Consider the following 15,690-nt stretch of genomic DNA (forward strand, 5'->3'; position numbering starts at 1 on the left):
GTACTGAATTGTCATGAATAGCTTTAATACTGCAGTATTAATTTATACTACTAATTTAAAATATTTAAAACAAAATTCAAGCTTTTAAAAACTTTGCTTTTGGTTTGCCTTTTCTCTCTTTTGTCCCTTATATTCTCTACTTCCAAACCTCACTTTTATCTGTTTTCACTATTTTAACAATTATTTTAGATTATTTCTTATTTATCTATTTGCTTTAACATTTTTATTTTATTCCATTTTTCTAAACTTTTAAATACCAGCTTCCTCAGTATCTCATTCGACCTGACCCCCATTCATGAAAAAGGAATCACATCAATAAGATTTTGTCCCTAATTGTCTGAAAACTATCTCCAATGGTTAGAGTTTCTGCCAATCAAATCCTAATACCTTAAGATTAACCCAGTTGCATCAATGAAGCAGCCTGGTCAATCTGATGACTGCTTGCTGAACCTGATAATTGGTTGGTAGCTCAGGAGCGAGGTGTTTATAGGAACATAGGAACATAAGTTTATGGTATGAATTATTTCATCAGGCAGACCTTAAGGGTTAATAGATGTATATGTAATACTGTCTGATATACAGTTTGAGCTCAGCTCTATGCCTGATGGCTTAAATAAATTGTACAAGGCAAATGGAAGTGCACATTCTCATAAAACACAAATATCTTATTGATAATAAATTACAAAATGTGAAACCTATTCTTTGTATTCTTTTAAGACCTCTTTTTGATTTTGTGTAGTTGGAAAGCCTCACAAATGTAGCTATTGCGGGAGAAGCTACAAACAACGCAGCTCACTTGAAGAACACAAAGAACGTTGCCATAATTACTTGCAAACCATGGGACTGCACAGCGGTATTTATTCAGGTAAAAAAAAATACTTTTTCATGAGAACGGACATTTTAGCTAACATTGCACCACACGCAATCATTGTCCCTCAAAGGTGAATGACAAACCAGGGAAATATATGTATTCTTAATTGAACAAGATATCAGCTCCTTGTATTAGTCAGGTTACTTGTGCTCATGGAGAATTGCTAACTTCTATTACATTCTTTTTACAGTTTCAACATCATCATAAAAGCCTGTAAACTAAAAGTAAATCCAATACAACAGGCAGCCTCTAATAATTAGCTATCACAGTAGCATTAAATGAATTTTGTACTCAGTAAGGTGAATGATAATAATGCTGAGGAGTGAAAAATGCTACCTCAGTGAACCATGTGATGACAATTATTCCTGGATTAAGTAGAGCAAGAGTTTGATGATTCTCCCCGTTAGCCCAAATTCACCTCATAAAAGTCCAATGCGATGTTTCCATTTACCACATTACCTATCCTAACCCTCTGTTCCTTAGATTATGAGAATGCCTAGTTAATACTAACTAAGGCTAACTCTACTGTTGATTGTCAATTTCCAGCCCTTCTGCCACACCCCTGCCAGATGTAGGGTGGGAGCGCTCCTATTTTAATGGAAGATGTTAGACAAGTTGATGCTAAATCCTCCGCTACCACCCTTACCCAATTCAGATTGATAAAGCCCAAGCTCATTTCAGTTAAGTCCTTCAGCCATAGCTTTCAGCTGTCCCGTATTAATCAGGACATTCAGACATTAAACAGCACTGCTAAGAAAGGCATGATGTGGAGATGCCGGTGATGGACTGGGGTGGACAAATGTAAGGAGTCGTACAACACCAGGTTATAGTCCAACAGCTTTATTTGAAATCACAAGCTTTCGGAGCTTTGCTCCTTCGTCAGGTGAGTGAAGGGTTCCATAAAGGCACAGCATCCTTCGTCAGGTGAGTGAAGGGTTCCATAAAGGCAGCGGAAGCAGCAGCGTGCAAATCTTTCAAACAGCTGGTTTGCTGGTTCTCCGAAACCAAAAAAACACATTCCCTCGCAAAGCGTCAACCTTCAGCGGTGGCACTGTCACCTCTGAGTCAGAAGGTCGAGGGTTCAAGCACAATTCCAGAGAATTGAACACATAATCTAGGTTGACACTTCAGTGCAGTGCTGAGGGAGTGCTGTACTGTCAGAGGTGCCGCCTTTTGGATGAGACATTAAACTGATGGCCATGTCTGCTTGTTCAAAGTGGATGTAAATGATACAATGGCACAATTCGAAGAAGAGCAAGAACGTTCTCTTGATGTCTTGGTCAACATTTATCCTCAGCCAACATCAGCATTTATCTCATTGCTGTTTCTAGCACTTCACCGTGCTCAAATTATCTGCCTCATTTTCCCATATAACAATAGTGACTATAATTCAAAAATACTTAATTGACTGTGATGTTCTGAGGATGTGAAAGGTGCTTTAGAAATGCAAGTATTTTTTTTGCTTTTCTTTCTTCAACACATTGCAGGTTGAAGTCCTAAATTTGGGTCATCCTAGTCAAGATCAGAGCTGAGAACTGTCATGCACTGTCAAAAGCATGGCAGCCCTAACCGCTAACCTTACTGTAACTGAAAATTACACTTGACTCTTGGAGAATGCATCATCAACAAAAGGCCGCTAGTCCTTCCCCACTTGTGATTGTCACATTTCCCTCCCAGATAACCAGAGATATCAGCCTAGAAATTGGTTCATGCCCAACTTTGGGCACAAGTCTAGCAGCAAACGCAAACCGCCATGCTGAAACTGATGAGCAAGAGTACCAGGCAAAATTCATCCTCTTGCATCATCAGGACATGACTGGTGTACCAGTCACATCCCGCAAAGTTGTCCACCAGTCGTAAAGAAAATGATATTCTGACCAAGGTGCCAGCACCGGAGCATTTTTTAAAAATTTGTTCATGGGATGTGGGCGTGGCTGGCCAGGCCAGCATTTATTGCCCATCCCTAATTGCCCTTGAGAAGGTGGTGGTGAGCCGCCTTCTTGAACCACTGCAGTCCGTGTGGTGAAGGTTCTCCCACAGTGCTGTTAGGAACGGAGTTCCAGGATTTTGACCCAGCGAAGATGAAGGAACGGCGATATATTTCCAAGTCGGGATGGTGTGTGACTTGGAGGGGAACATGCAGGTGATGTTGTTCCAATGTGCCTGCTGCTCTCGTCCTTCTAGGTGGTAGAGGTCGCGGGTTTGGGAGGTGCTGTCGAAGAAGCCTTGGCGAGTTGCTGCAGTGCATCCTGTGGATGGTACACGCTGCAGCCACTGTGCGCCGGTGGTGAAGGGAGTGAATGTTTAGGATGGTGGATGGGGTGCCAATCAAGCGGGCTGCTTTGTGCTGGATGGTGTCGAGCTTCTTGAGTGTTGTTGGAGCTGCACTCATCCAGGCAAGTGGAGAGTATTCCATCACACTCCTGACTTGTACTTTGTAGATGGTGGAAATGGTGGAAGGGCATCCCATGAATCTGGGAGTGGGAGGAGATCTGGTTGGGGGGAGCGGGGTGGGGGGGCGAGCAGTGGCGGGCAGCTACTGCAGTTTTAATGTGGAGCCAGAAGGAGCACTCCTTTAAAGACCGCTGGTTTGGCATCTGTGCGTCTGAGAAAACTGGCCACAGTATGCACAGGCATGCTGCAGTCAGTCGCGAACCAGTTTTGGAAAGGGCCCTAAAATAGGTGTTAGGCCCATGATTTGCATAGGCGATGAGCCTAACGCCTATTTCAGGCGAGCGCCCTGGACAACTACAGGGCTCCTTAACCAATATGGTGTGCGGTGCGTACCCAACAGGAAATTAGCGTGCATGCGCCATATTGGACTTTTTTGCGCACGTTGTTCACCTGAAAAAAGGGCATTCCGCAATCCAATTTCTAGCCCGATCTTTTCTTATTAAATGTCTTATAACCTCTACCCCCAATTAAATTATCAAACATAATATTGGAAAGACACATCACTACCATGAAGTTACATAATTCTCCTCCTATCAGATATATAAAACTTGATTCATTTTTCAAAATTTGGTTTAAACCAAAACTCAGATGTCCTCACTTTACTGCTGAGAATCGGGCATTCTCCCATTGACCAGCTGGGTTTAAAACTAAAATCATCCAGAAGCCACTCATCTAACATTTGCCTGTTGTCAAGAAAGTTTATAACAACATGGTGGGAACATCGAGGCATAGGTGCAAATATATGTTTTGTCTCCTTCCACGTGGATGCAATTTTTTGTTGCTTTTAATGGAATGTCTGAACTTCCCCAAGTTCAAATATATGATAAGGAAACCCAGACTGGTATAATTGGACCACCTCTTCTTCAGAATTCATGTTTGGAACTTGGTACAATCCCTGTAGTATAGCTTATGAATGACTTAAACATACATGTTGTAATTTGGATAAGTTGTGTGCACACCATCGAAGAAAAATAGATTACGAGCAAGTAGGGTGAGCGTATTGGTAGCAGAGGCTTCAGTATCAACTTGTCTAACACCTTGCATAGATACAGTAACTATAAATAAGCTAATTTATAATTAATATACTAGTCAATCACACATTGCACACAGGAAGTCAAGACCAAGTGTTGTCGTCAGCTGAAGTAGGGATAGAGGACCAGGGAGTACAGATGTATTTCAAAAGTTGTTTTTGTCCTTATTATTTATTGTTAAATAGCAAAATTAACGATAATGTGGAAGGCAAAGTTGGTTGGAGCACATGGATTTCTCTGCATTGCAAGCTGTCAAGCTGGAAAGTGCAAAACCGAGGTGCTATCACCACCACTGGTGGGAAGGTGCAATTACAACATGACATGTTTACATGAGGAGTCTTCATTATAAATGTGGACATCAAAATTTATAATGGAAAAAGTTGACTGGAAATGAGCACAGACATAAGATTTTAATATATTACTGGTCAATCTAGTATGTAGAAAATCAAGTCCAAGTGTAGTTTTCAAGTGAAGTGGTGTTAGAAGGCAGCGACCGATCATTACAACAGAACTGAAGGAGGATTTTGATGAAGGAGGCAGAGAGGAAAGCTAGAGTGGGTTGGGCAGAAGAGGGAAGGTAGAGATGGGTTACAGCATAGCTCCTGTATATTCCACCAGAAAACAAGTCCAGGTTTGTTATTACTTTCCGTTATATGATTCACAGACTTGTTCTCACCAGGTGCCTAACACTGTAGTGCAAAAAAGCAGAAATGTCTGTGTCTTCACCTCCCTGTTTTCCCCATTTTTAGATGGACTCCATGCTCATTAAGATGGGGGGGTGGTGGTGATCATGTTTTAGAACAAACTACTTTCCCAAATTTCTGCATCTAACATCAGCATCAAAACTTCTGCCTTTTGTATTGGTTTATCCTTGTATAATCTCTGGTCTAAATCCAATTTAACGTGTGTCAGTGTAATAGTGTATTTGTGTTTGCATATTCCTGCAATATAAGTCCTGTGTGCTATTTTGTTCCTCATCCTTTTGCTACAGTAGACTCTATTTGTTGGACTATACTGATGAAGCTGGATTAGTGCAATGCGAGAGGCACTGCCACCAGAATCTTGCTGTTCTTTACTGAGCTGCAAAATATTCCACAAAGAAGTGGTGCATTCTTTTTTGGTTCCCTACTTTTCCAAATTCAGGAGGAAACGCCTTTGTAGTAATGCAATGTGAGGTCACTTCTTCCCCATACCTTGTCAAAATGCCAGTGCAAAAACATACCAGAAACATATGCAGATGAACATTTGTTTGGTGGCACTGTGCTTGACTTGTTTTTAGCCAATGTTGTGCTTTCATTGCTTTCATATCCCATACATTTAACAGTGTAAAGTATCTACTGATTCCCACAAAATGTTCTGAAACAATACTTTAGTAAAACACAATTAACTAACCAGAGAAGTGGTTGTAGTATGCTCTTATCATCCTAGTTTTTAGTGTATTAAAGAAAGGCTCCAAGGTGATGAGGTTTAGAAGGCTAAAAGAGCCAATTAACTAATTAATTAAGGCAACTAATATCAAAGGTGACACATTCCTTAAGCCTGCTGACACTGTGAGCATTGCTTGTTCATTTATAAATGGATTTGCATTTTTCTTTTTCTTTGTTTTGTAGTGAAAGAAGAAAGCAAATCACATGAACTAACTGAAGGAGTGTGCAAGATGGGATCAGAAAGAGCAATGGTACTGGACAGACTAGCAAGTAATGTTGCAAAGCGCAAAAGTTCAATGCCACAGAAGTTTGTTGGTAAGCATAAAATATTTGGTTACAGTACTCTTTCATTTACTAGTTGTGGCATACAAGCTGTACACCAATGAACACTGGTTTACTGATTGTTATTGTCAGAACATGTAAATGCACTACTATTTTTTGATATGTCCTCATTGAATTTTAATTTACTTTCTTTAATTTAGCCAATTCAAGCAAAGCCTTGAAGTGACTATCATTCAATGCACTAAAATAGCTGCACAAAGCTTCAAGTATTTTGAGCACTTTATTTACTTGACATTAAAAGTAAGATATGATCACACTGAGTTTACTGAATATTCTGTGAATTAGGGGAAACCCTACTGCAAAAGGGCAGTGAACGGGGTTAACAAAAAGAGAGTAAAGTATAAATGATGTGGGGGAGGGGGATATGTTAGGGAATAACTAGAATCATAGAAAGGTTACAGCACGGAGGAGGCCATTCGGCCCATCGAGTCCGCGCCGGCTCTATGCAAGAGCAATCCAGTTAGTCCCATCCCCCCCCCCCATCCCCTAGAGAGCCATACAAAGCGGAATTATGATTAACATTTTACATCATTTTGTTTTTTTTGTCTGTCCATTTTACTCAGTTTTTACATTTTTTAGTTAATAATAAGTGGTGATAAGATCATTAGGCATATGTGGAAGGGTATGTGATTTTATTTCTGCACGGTGGTAGTTGCTGAATTTGGAAACATCGTGCCATGGAGCTAAATATTCTTCCCACTCCATGATTTACTGGTGAAACAAGTATCATTTGGGGCTATGAATTTAATTTTAATAGCCATTATAGGAATTTTCAAGAAGAAATTCAGTCATCTCTAGAGAAAGGTCAGAAATAGCTTACCCGATATAATAGGAAGCTTTAAAGAAAGTAATGTGTTTGTAGTAATTCTCAATAAAAAAGAACTAAAACACAAAAAAAAATTAAATAAGTTATATTAAAGCAATTCTCAAAAATGGAATACATAGAATATACAGTTCAAGCCCTGAAAAATTATCTGGTTGTCAGGGTGAGCTGGATGGACTGAATTGCCAGAGTTCATTCCTGCATTCTTCTGTTTGTACAATGGGTAATCAAACGCCTCATTCATTCCACATTTAAGGAAAGCCTTCATAACACTCTCATAAAATATTGGGCTACAGTTTGAGTGAAATGGGGACCACAAGACTTTTTACAATTAGAATGGACTTAGAAAGATGATATAATGCTATAACAATATGTCTTGTATGTGAATTTAGAGAGAAAAAAATAAATATTTGCATGTATTTAATGCTTTATTGTTGTATCAAAACAACTCACTACATTTCACACAGTGAATTACATTTTGGAATGCAGTGACTTTTGCTCTGTACTGTGAAACTCAATGGGACCTCCGATCAAGAAGACCTAACAGTTTAAGGTTAGGTAGCCAAGTGAGGATTGAAACTCCGGATCAATTTAGATCAGCTTTTTTGTGTCATTAAGGTTTTGCAGAACTGCATGCAACTGCCAGTAAGATATGAAAAACTAAAATTACTCATCCAGCAGAAGTTGCTAACCTACCTTTCTGTTTTTATGTAACATTTAACCTATGAAGTAGTTATTTAAAATTATGGTTTGTGTCATCAGGTGGCACATAGAGGTAAGTGAAACTGGTTTATCTTAGATTAAAGACTTTTCAAGCTTGTGGCTCAAACTCCTTCTCAAGATCAACATCTATATTGAAATGAAAATGGGTAAAAACACTGCTTTGTTCTGATAAGGTTAATACGGTGTCCCAATTCCACTAATATTTATAAACAGAGAACATGGGCGCTGGATGGTGCAGTGTGGCTAGAATACTGTCCTTTGCCCGAAGCTAATGAGATGAATTCTCCTGTCTATATCACAGAGGAATGCTTTCTGAATTTGGGGTTAAAATACGTATGAGTTGAAATTACACTGTCTGATAGCAGAAATGAACACATATAGAATTCCTGATTCTGCTATTTTAACAAAGGCTGTTTAAAATAAAAGGATTACCCCCTTTATTAAAATGGACAAAAGAATTTATACCGATACAGTAACATTCGTTACAAATATCATACAGTGCAATTTGAAACCGATTATATTTTCAGTACAGAAGGAACTATGGGTTAAACTTTACAATTTAGTGCTGCTGCTGCAAAGCTTCATGATGGGAATTTGGGTGTGGAGATTCACATGCCTAATATACAGCCACACAACTCTCTGCTCATTAAAAGTCCTGCGCCAAGAGTGCTAAATTGTAAAGTTTACTTTTATTTTATATATGTATTGCTAAGGTGGCAGTTTGATGCTGATACTAGATGCAGAATCTTGGGAAAGCATCTTACATCAGTGTATTGTCACCCCTACCTTACTGAGCATAAACTCCACCTAAAATGGGAATGATAGTAGATGAAGACTGGAGTTGAACATTGGAGTTTAGAAGAATGAGAGGTGATCTTATTGAATAATGTAAGATCCTGAGGGGACGAGAAGGGGTAGATGCTGAGAGGATGTTTCCCCTTGTGGGAGAGACTAGAACTAAGGGCCACAGTTTAAAAATAAGGGGTCTCCCATTTAAGACGGAGATGAGGAGATATTTTTTCTCTGAGGGTTGTGAGTCTGTGGAACTCCCTTCCCCAGACAGCGGTGGCAGGGTCATTGAATATTTTTAAGGCTGAGTTAGATAGATTCCTGATTAACAAGGGAGCCAAAGGTTATTGTAGGTAGACGAGAAAATAGAGTTGAGGTCAAAATCAGATCAGCCATGATCTTATCAAATGGCAGAGCAGGCTTGAGGGGCCGAACGGACTACTCCTCTTAATTCATATGTTCGTGTGTAAGACATTCAAGACTTTTGAATTACTGATTTTGATCTTCATGTAAGGATTCAAAAATCATAGAAATCACACACACAAGGCCATTCAGCCCATTGTGCCTGTGCCAGGTCCAGCTGTTCAGCAGGAGCTCTTCACTATAATCCCATTTCCCTGGCTTTTCCCCATTTCCTTTTATACATTTCATTTTCTAATAGCCACTTGTGGTAGAGCTTTCCAGGTTCTAATAACCCCTGTCTGTAAAGAATTTCTTCTAACTTCTCCCTTCATTCACCTAGTAATAATCATGAATCTGTGCCCTCTTGTTACTGATGTGTAAACCACTGGAAACAATCTTTCACCATTTTTCCTCTCCAAATCTTTTATAATTTTGAAAACATCTATTACATCCCCCCCCATAGCTTTCTCTGTTCCAGTGCCAAGAAGACCTACTTTTTTGAGCCTTTCTTAATAACTATGACCTCTCATTCCAGTGAATCTTGACTATGCTCTTCTTATGGCTCTAATATCCTCCCTATAATGGGGCTTGGAGCTGCACACAATACTCCAACTGTTGACTAACCAATGTCCTGTAAAAATTCAAAAATTACTTCCTTGTTTTTATATTCCTTGCTCCTATCTGTAAAACTCAGAAACGAATTTACCCTTTTATGGCCTTTTCTACCTATACTCCCACCTTCATAGATCTAAGTATCTGCACCCCCAGATCTCTTTCTTCCTTCACTCTGTTAAGAATCTTCCCATTTAGGGTACACCTCCTTTCACTGCTCTTTTTCCCAAAATTTACTTCACATTTCTCTGAATTGAACTGCCTCTACCACCTATCTGCCTACTTCACTAACCCGCCCTTGTCTTCCTGTGTTCTTTTTCAAAGTTTCCCATGCTCCCTAATTTGGTTTCATCAGAAAATATCAACATCATTTATCTACTGCCTATGTCCAAATCATTTTTAAAAAGTGGAAAAGAAAATAGGTACCAGTACAGATGCCACTAATCTGAAAAAATATCCTTTTACTGCTATTCTATGCTTTCTGGTCCCTAGCTATCACTATATACACACTACTTCTTGTTTCTTTGATACCATTTGTCTTAATTTTCTTAACAATTCTCTTACGGGGCATCTTATTAAATGTCTTCCGAAAATATGATATACAGCATCCACTATATTCGCTTTGTTTATGCACTCTGGCATTTCCACAAAGAATTAATCTAAATTCATCAAGCACAACCTTCCCTTTAAAAATCCCTGCTGACTATTCACGATTGGCTCCAGTTACTCAACTTTATTTCTAATGCTTTGCACATTGACATATAAACACTGCAACCCAAACACATTTATTCTGCTTAATTCCCTTTCCCTTTTTTCATATTCTATCTTTCACACTTGTTTTCCTTACCTCTCCTAGATCTCGCCATACCCACCCTCTAATATACTATTTTAGATTGCTTAGCCCCTTCACTGTACTTATTCTTAACCACTCACCCATGTGATCTAAGATCTATATTTGTTTAAATCTTCCTCCATTGCTGTATTTACTCTCCCTGTGAGGACATTGGTATCAATTTGGTTTATTTGTATTTCTATTTACTAGTATACAAAGTAGGCTAATAGGCACTTCTATTGGTAAATGCATCATTAACTGTTATACTTTTGCTACTAACCTTAAAAATACATGTCAACCTTATTAAAAGTAAACTACTCTATCTCATTATTTCTCTATAGCACTTACCTAGTATTGGTACTAAAGGAACAGTTTTATCTTTTTGATTACTTTTTTTCAGACTAAGCAAATTTCTTTATGGCTTATGCAAATACTTCAGGATCCTTTATTTTTAGAACAGGAAGTCTGTTATTTATCCAATCTGTGTAAAGTAATACTGTATTGGTTGTTCATATGCTAATTACACAGGTGAAAAGACGCTGCAGCTTGGTATTTCAGAGCTTCAGTATGACGCTAATTCAAATTATGAAAAGGAGAGTGAGATGATGCAGACTCATGTTTTGGATCAAGCAATTAACAATGCTATCAATTATCTAGGGGCTGAATCCTTGCGTCCACTTGTCCAAACTCCTGCTGGAAGCTCTGAAGTGGTACCAGTAATAAGCAACATGTACCCTATGCATAAAACCCATTCAGACACTCACAGTCATGCTAACAGTGCTGCAAGCCAAGATGGTGCAGTTGAAAACGTAGTGCTTATTTCAAAACCAAAATCACAATCGTCAGAAAGAGAACCATCTCCAAGCAACAGCTGCCCAGACTCCACAGATACAGAGAGTAATAATGAAGAACGGAACAACCTTATTTACCTAACAAATCATGTAGCTCCACAGGCAAGAAATGGCTTGCCGTTAGTAAAAGAAGACCATAGATCTTATGACATTATGAGAGCAGGCATGGAACCTAATCAAGAAATCTTCAAAGTGATTAGTAGTGATGGAGAGCATGTGAAGGTTTACAAATGTGAGCACTGCAGGGTACTTTTCCTGGATCATGTGATGTTTACAATACACATGGGGTGCCATGGATTCCGTGACCCCTTTGAATGCAACATGTGTGGGTACCGAAGCCAGGATAGATATGAATTCTCTTCACATATAACAAGAGGAGAACACCGTTTTCACATGAACTAGTGAACCATTTGAATCTACCATTTTGACATTTTTTCCATTTTGTGTGATTGATTTCAATTTGCACGCAAAGTATTGGACAAAGAAAGCAGAAACTCTTGGTTAAATGTTTTTTTGTTTAATTTCATTTATCCCTCTGATCCAAACTGTTTACTGTAAAGTGCAGGCAGAGTTTTATATACCGGACAGTATGAACATACCTCTCAGAAGTAATACATTTGAAGGAGGGTTCTTTGAGATTGTATTTAATCATGTATGGCACTTAAATTATTTGCTTAATGTCTATGATCAACTGAAAATGTATATGTGAACAATTCAGCACAAACCTCAAATTGGTGGGTAGTTAAGAGCTTGCATTTTTATTACTGTAGTTTGTAACATGCATAACTACAATTTTTAAACAATTTAGAGCTTTTTAGTCTAGCATCTTTTATAAATAACATTGATAGATGTGAGTGATTTAGTGTTGTAAATTGTAGAATTAGGCACAATGTATTGCCTTGTTTCTTTGGCAGTATACCTATTTGTACACAATTACCAGTTAAAACTAGGGAGCTTCAATAAGGTACCATCTGCAGTTTGACCTGCTAAAATTCAGCAGTGTCTATATAGTATCTTGAGATTCATAGTTTACAGAGAAATTGTGCCTAATCATGTTGGCTACATTATGGAAACTGAACCGTTACTTTTCATTGGAGGTTTAAATGTATAAGTGTTTACTAATGTAAATCTATATTTCAAACCCAATAAGGTATGATTTATTTGTTACAGTGAGTGTTAAGTTTTAAACCAGATTAATCACCTCACATTTCTAAATGAAATATTGATGGGTAGTTGTTATTTCTTTGACGCACCAAGTTATATATATTAAGTTAAAAATCAAGTTAAAATGTCTCAATCTTCAGACTGGTGTAGTAGGGGTGACACAGTATATTGAATATCCAAAAACTTTACATAACAAAAAACCTGTCATTACTGTGGCTCATAATAAATTATAATCATAGAATTTTACACCACATAAGAGGACATTTGGCCATCATGCCTGTGCCGACTATTTAAAAGAACTATCCACTTAGTCCTATTTCCATGCCCTGTCTCCATACCCTTTTATGTTTTACTCGTTTGAATATTTATCCACTTCTCTTTTAAATACTATTATGGATTTGAGTTCTACCACCATTTCTGGTAGGAAATTTCATGTCCTAACAACTATCTGCATGAATAAATTTCTCCTAACCTCTCTATTGTTCTTTTGGTTACGTTTATACCCTTTAGTTACCAACTCACTGACTACCGGTAATAGTTTTTCTCTATTTACCTTCACAAAACCTCTTATAATTTTGAACTCCTCTATGAGATATTCTCTTATCTTCCTTGTTCTAATGAGAAGAACCTCAATTTCTCTAGTCTCTCGTCACTGGTATCATCATAGTGAATGTCTTCTGCGCCCTCTCCATGGCCTTGACATCCTTCCTTAATTAAGACAACAAAAACTGAATACAATATTCTAACTGCAATGTAACAAATGATTTATATAAATTTGACATTTCCCCTGTGCTTTTGTACTCTTAAAACTTAGGATCGCATATGCTTTTTTACAGTTTTATCAACTTGTCCTCCCACTCTAAACGCCTAAATCTCTCTATTTATCTACTCCTTTTGAAGTTTTATCATTTAGTGTATATGTCCTCTCATTCTTCCTCCCAAGGTGGATCACCTCACACTTCTCCAATTTAAACTGCATCTGGCTTCTATCTGCCCAATCTACCAACCCTTCTATGTCTACCTGAAATTACTTACAGTCCTCTTCACGTTTTATTTTACTTTTTACCTCTGGCATTTCAGTCCACTACTACATAAAAACTAACCTCCAAGTGCATTAAGGCTTTCCTATTTAATTCATCCGCAATATTGCAATATTGTCCATTCTTTGACACATGATGGAAAGATACAGAAAATTGATGCTAATCACTAACTTTCATGAATTTCTAAATTATATTCCACCTCTAGTAGTTATACTAAAGTCTATGTGTATATCTTGTACAAAAAGCTACTGACCAGAAAACTGTTACAGTATGTAATTAGAATGTAAAATTTATTGAATTATATTCAGTTTAAACTATTATCAAAACTGCAAGGATCAGGTTTTTTAAAAATACATCCTAAGGTGTTTATAGTATACAAATACAGATCAGCCATGATCTAATTGAATGGCGGATCAGGCTTGAGGGGCTGAATGGGCTGCTCCTGTTCCTATGTTCCTGATCCTAAATTGGTCTTTCAAATGTAATGCAATCCACTTTTAACATCTGAAGTTATACATTTTGTTATGAGTGTCTTAAATTTTGTAAGATTTTACAATACTTTATAACGCATTTAAAAATAAACATCATCTATACTACCATGAAACTACACACTGGTTGGAGAGAAAGAAAACACAAAGACACTTCATCTGATATGTCGTCTACATGTGCTCTTTGAGAGAAGACAAGACATTCCCAATGTGCAAATTATCTTTGTTATTTTGGTACAAAATTGTATCTAACATTATATTCACATTTTAAAATGTAATAGGTTCATGCTTTATGCTTATACAGTTTGTTAGTCACTTTTATCAGATTAGACTGACAAAAAAGTGATGCTTTGTTTTTTCAATCTTTTTCTGTTAGAAGTTGTATTATAGTGGTCACCTTTATCTCTGCAAAAGTTAGACTATGCTTGCCAAAAGGAAAATAATTAAAAAGTATAAACTCTTCAAAATGTCTATCGTGTGTTGAAAGTACTAGGACAGCCTGAGAAAACTTGCAGTTACATTTTTATGTAGACACTCAATTTTGATTTGTGTAAGTAGATGTACAATGTTTGTAAATATTGAGAAAAACTAATGTCATGTTTAATATAAATTTAGGGGCTGATTTTAACCCAGTTAAAATTGCCCAGGAGACTCAACCGCTGATATTCCGCTCCCTTCCCACAGTCTTCCATTTTAACTTGCTCTTCTGAGCAGACAGGAAGGACACCTGCCGGAAACCAGCGGGTTCCTTCATTAAATATATAGATTGGGCTCCAGTGATATCATCGGGGCCCAACTGATATTTTAACCAGTGGCCTGAGCAAGGAAGCTGTTGTGGTTTTCCCACCAGGTCAACCCAGCTGGAAGAAGTTAAACTATTTTTTAAACGTTCCTTGTGGGGCCAGGAAGAACAGCAATCCGCCTCTGGGCTCCACAAGGAAAGTTTAGGTCTCCCCTGCCCCGTGCTACCCACCCCCGATTGCGAGGCCCTCCCAAAATTCCCTCCTCGCGTCTCAACTGAGTGTCATGGACCATTCCTTCGGTTCCCGCCAGCGGCCTTCTGCCACCTGATATTCCACTCCCGCCCATCCGCCAGCTGCCACTTCCTGCCTGTTTCGGGCGGGCAACTAACTGGGAGATAAAATCATCTGGGCCTCATGCTGCTGAGGTCAGGATGGCTCGTCGCCTGCTTTGACCCCCATCTGATTCCCACACCAAGTAAAAATCGGGGCTTTATTTTCATTGCATTGGGAAATTCCTGATACTTGCTGTAATAAATGTGTACCCGAAATGCATTCATACAAATATATTAATAAACTAATGTAATTGTTTTTGGAAACATTATTCATGACTTTAACACCAGATTGCTCTTTGAGTAAAATAAAGCTAGTATTTCAGACAATCCCCACTCACCAAGATTTCTGTTAGCTCAGTGAGTGAATGCATTGTGTGATATGGTACTGACCCATACCGACCAGAAATGTTGCGGGTTTGATCCTTGACCAGTGCTGAGATAGCTATCTCAGTTGGGGTAGCGATTGAAGTGCTACAATTGGCTTCAGTGCCCTCCAGCTAGAGAAGGAAAAATCTCCTTAAAATAATGAATCAAAAAAGCATACATAAAAGCTATGAGTGGGGAGGGCCTAGTTGTGGGCTCACCTCCCTCCATAATGGCCCCAGAAATAAACCAAGGCCTAAAGAAAAATAATCCTCCCTTTTTCGGGCTCTTTAACCCCCTTTAAACCCCCAGCTACCCTTCTAGTGCTGCAGTCATGGCCTTGCGGTGGCAGGATCCCTCTTGGTGCATAACGAATGACCCCTGACCTATGAAAATAGGTTGG

At 38.4% G+C, this 15,690-nt stretch overlaps 1 protein-coding gene across 5 annotated transcripts in view; it reads left to right on the forward strand.

Annotated features, from left to right (window-relative positions):
- The window catches only part of ikzf1 (IKAROS family zinc finger 1 (Ikaros)), a 74,269-nt gene extending 59,089 nt beyond the window's left edge, over positions 1-15,180 (forward strand). For 3 of the 5 annotated variants that reach the window (XM_068005260.1, XM_068005269.1, XM_068005277.1), the window contains exons 6-8: positions 740-865; positions 5,967-6,098; positions 10,835-15,180. In XM_068005260.1, coding sequence (XP_067861361.1) covers positions 740-865; positions 5,967-6,098; positions 10,835-11,559 — 983 coding nt within the window. In that variant the 3' untranslated portion in view covers positions 11,560-15,180. The remainder of the gene's footprint in view (positions 1-739; positions 866-5,966; positions 6,099-10,834) is intronic. The other 2 variants (XM_068005284.1, XM_068005291.1) reach the window with 2 other exon arrangements.
- Positions 15,181-15,690: the final 510 nt, after the last annotated feature.

This window comes from Heptranchias perlo, chromosome 2, assembly GCF_035084215.1.
Source record: "Heptranchias perlo isolate sHepPer1 chromosome 2, sHepPer1.hap1, whole genome shotgun sequence".
Lineage (NCBI taxonomy): Eukaryota > Metazoa > Chordata > Chondrichthyes > Hexanchiformes > Hexanchidae > Heptranchias > Heptranchias perlo.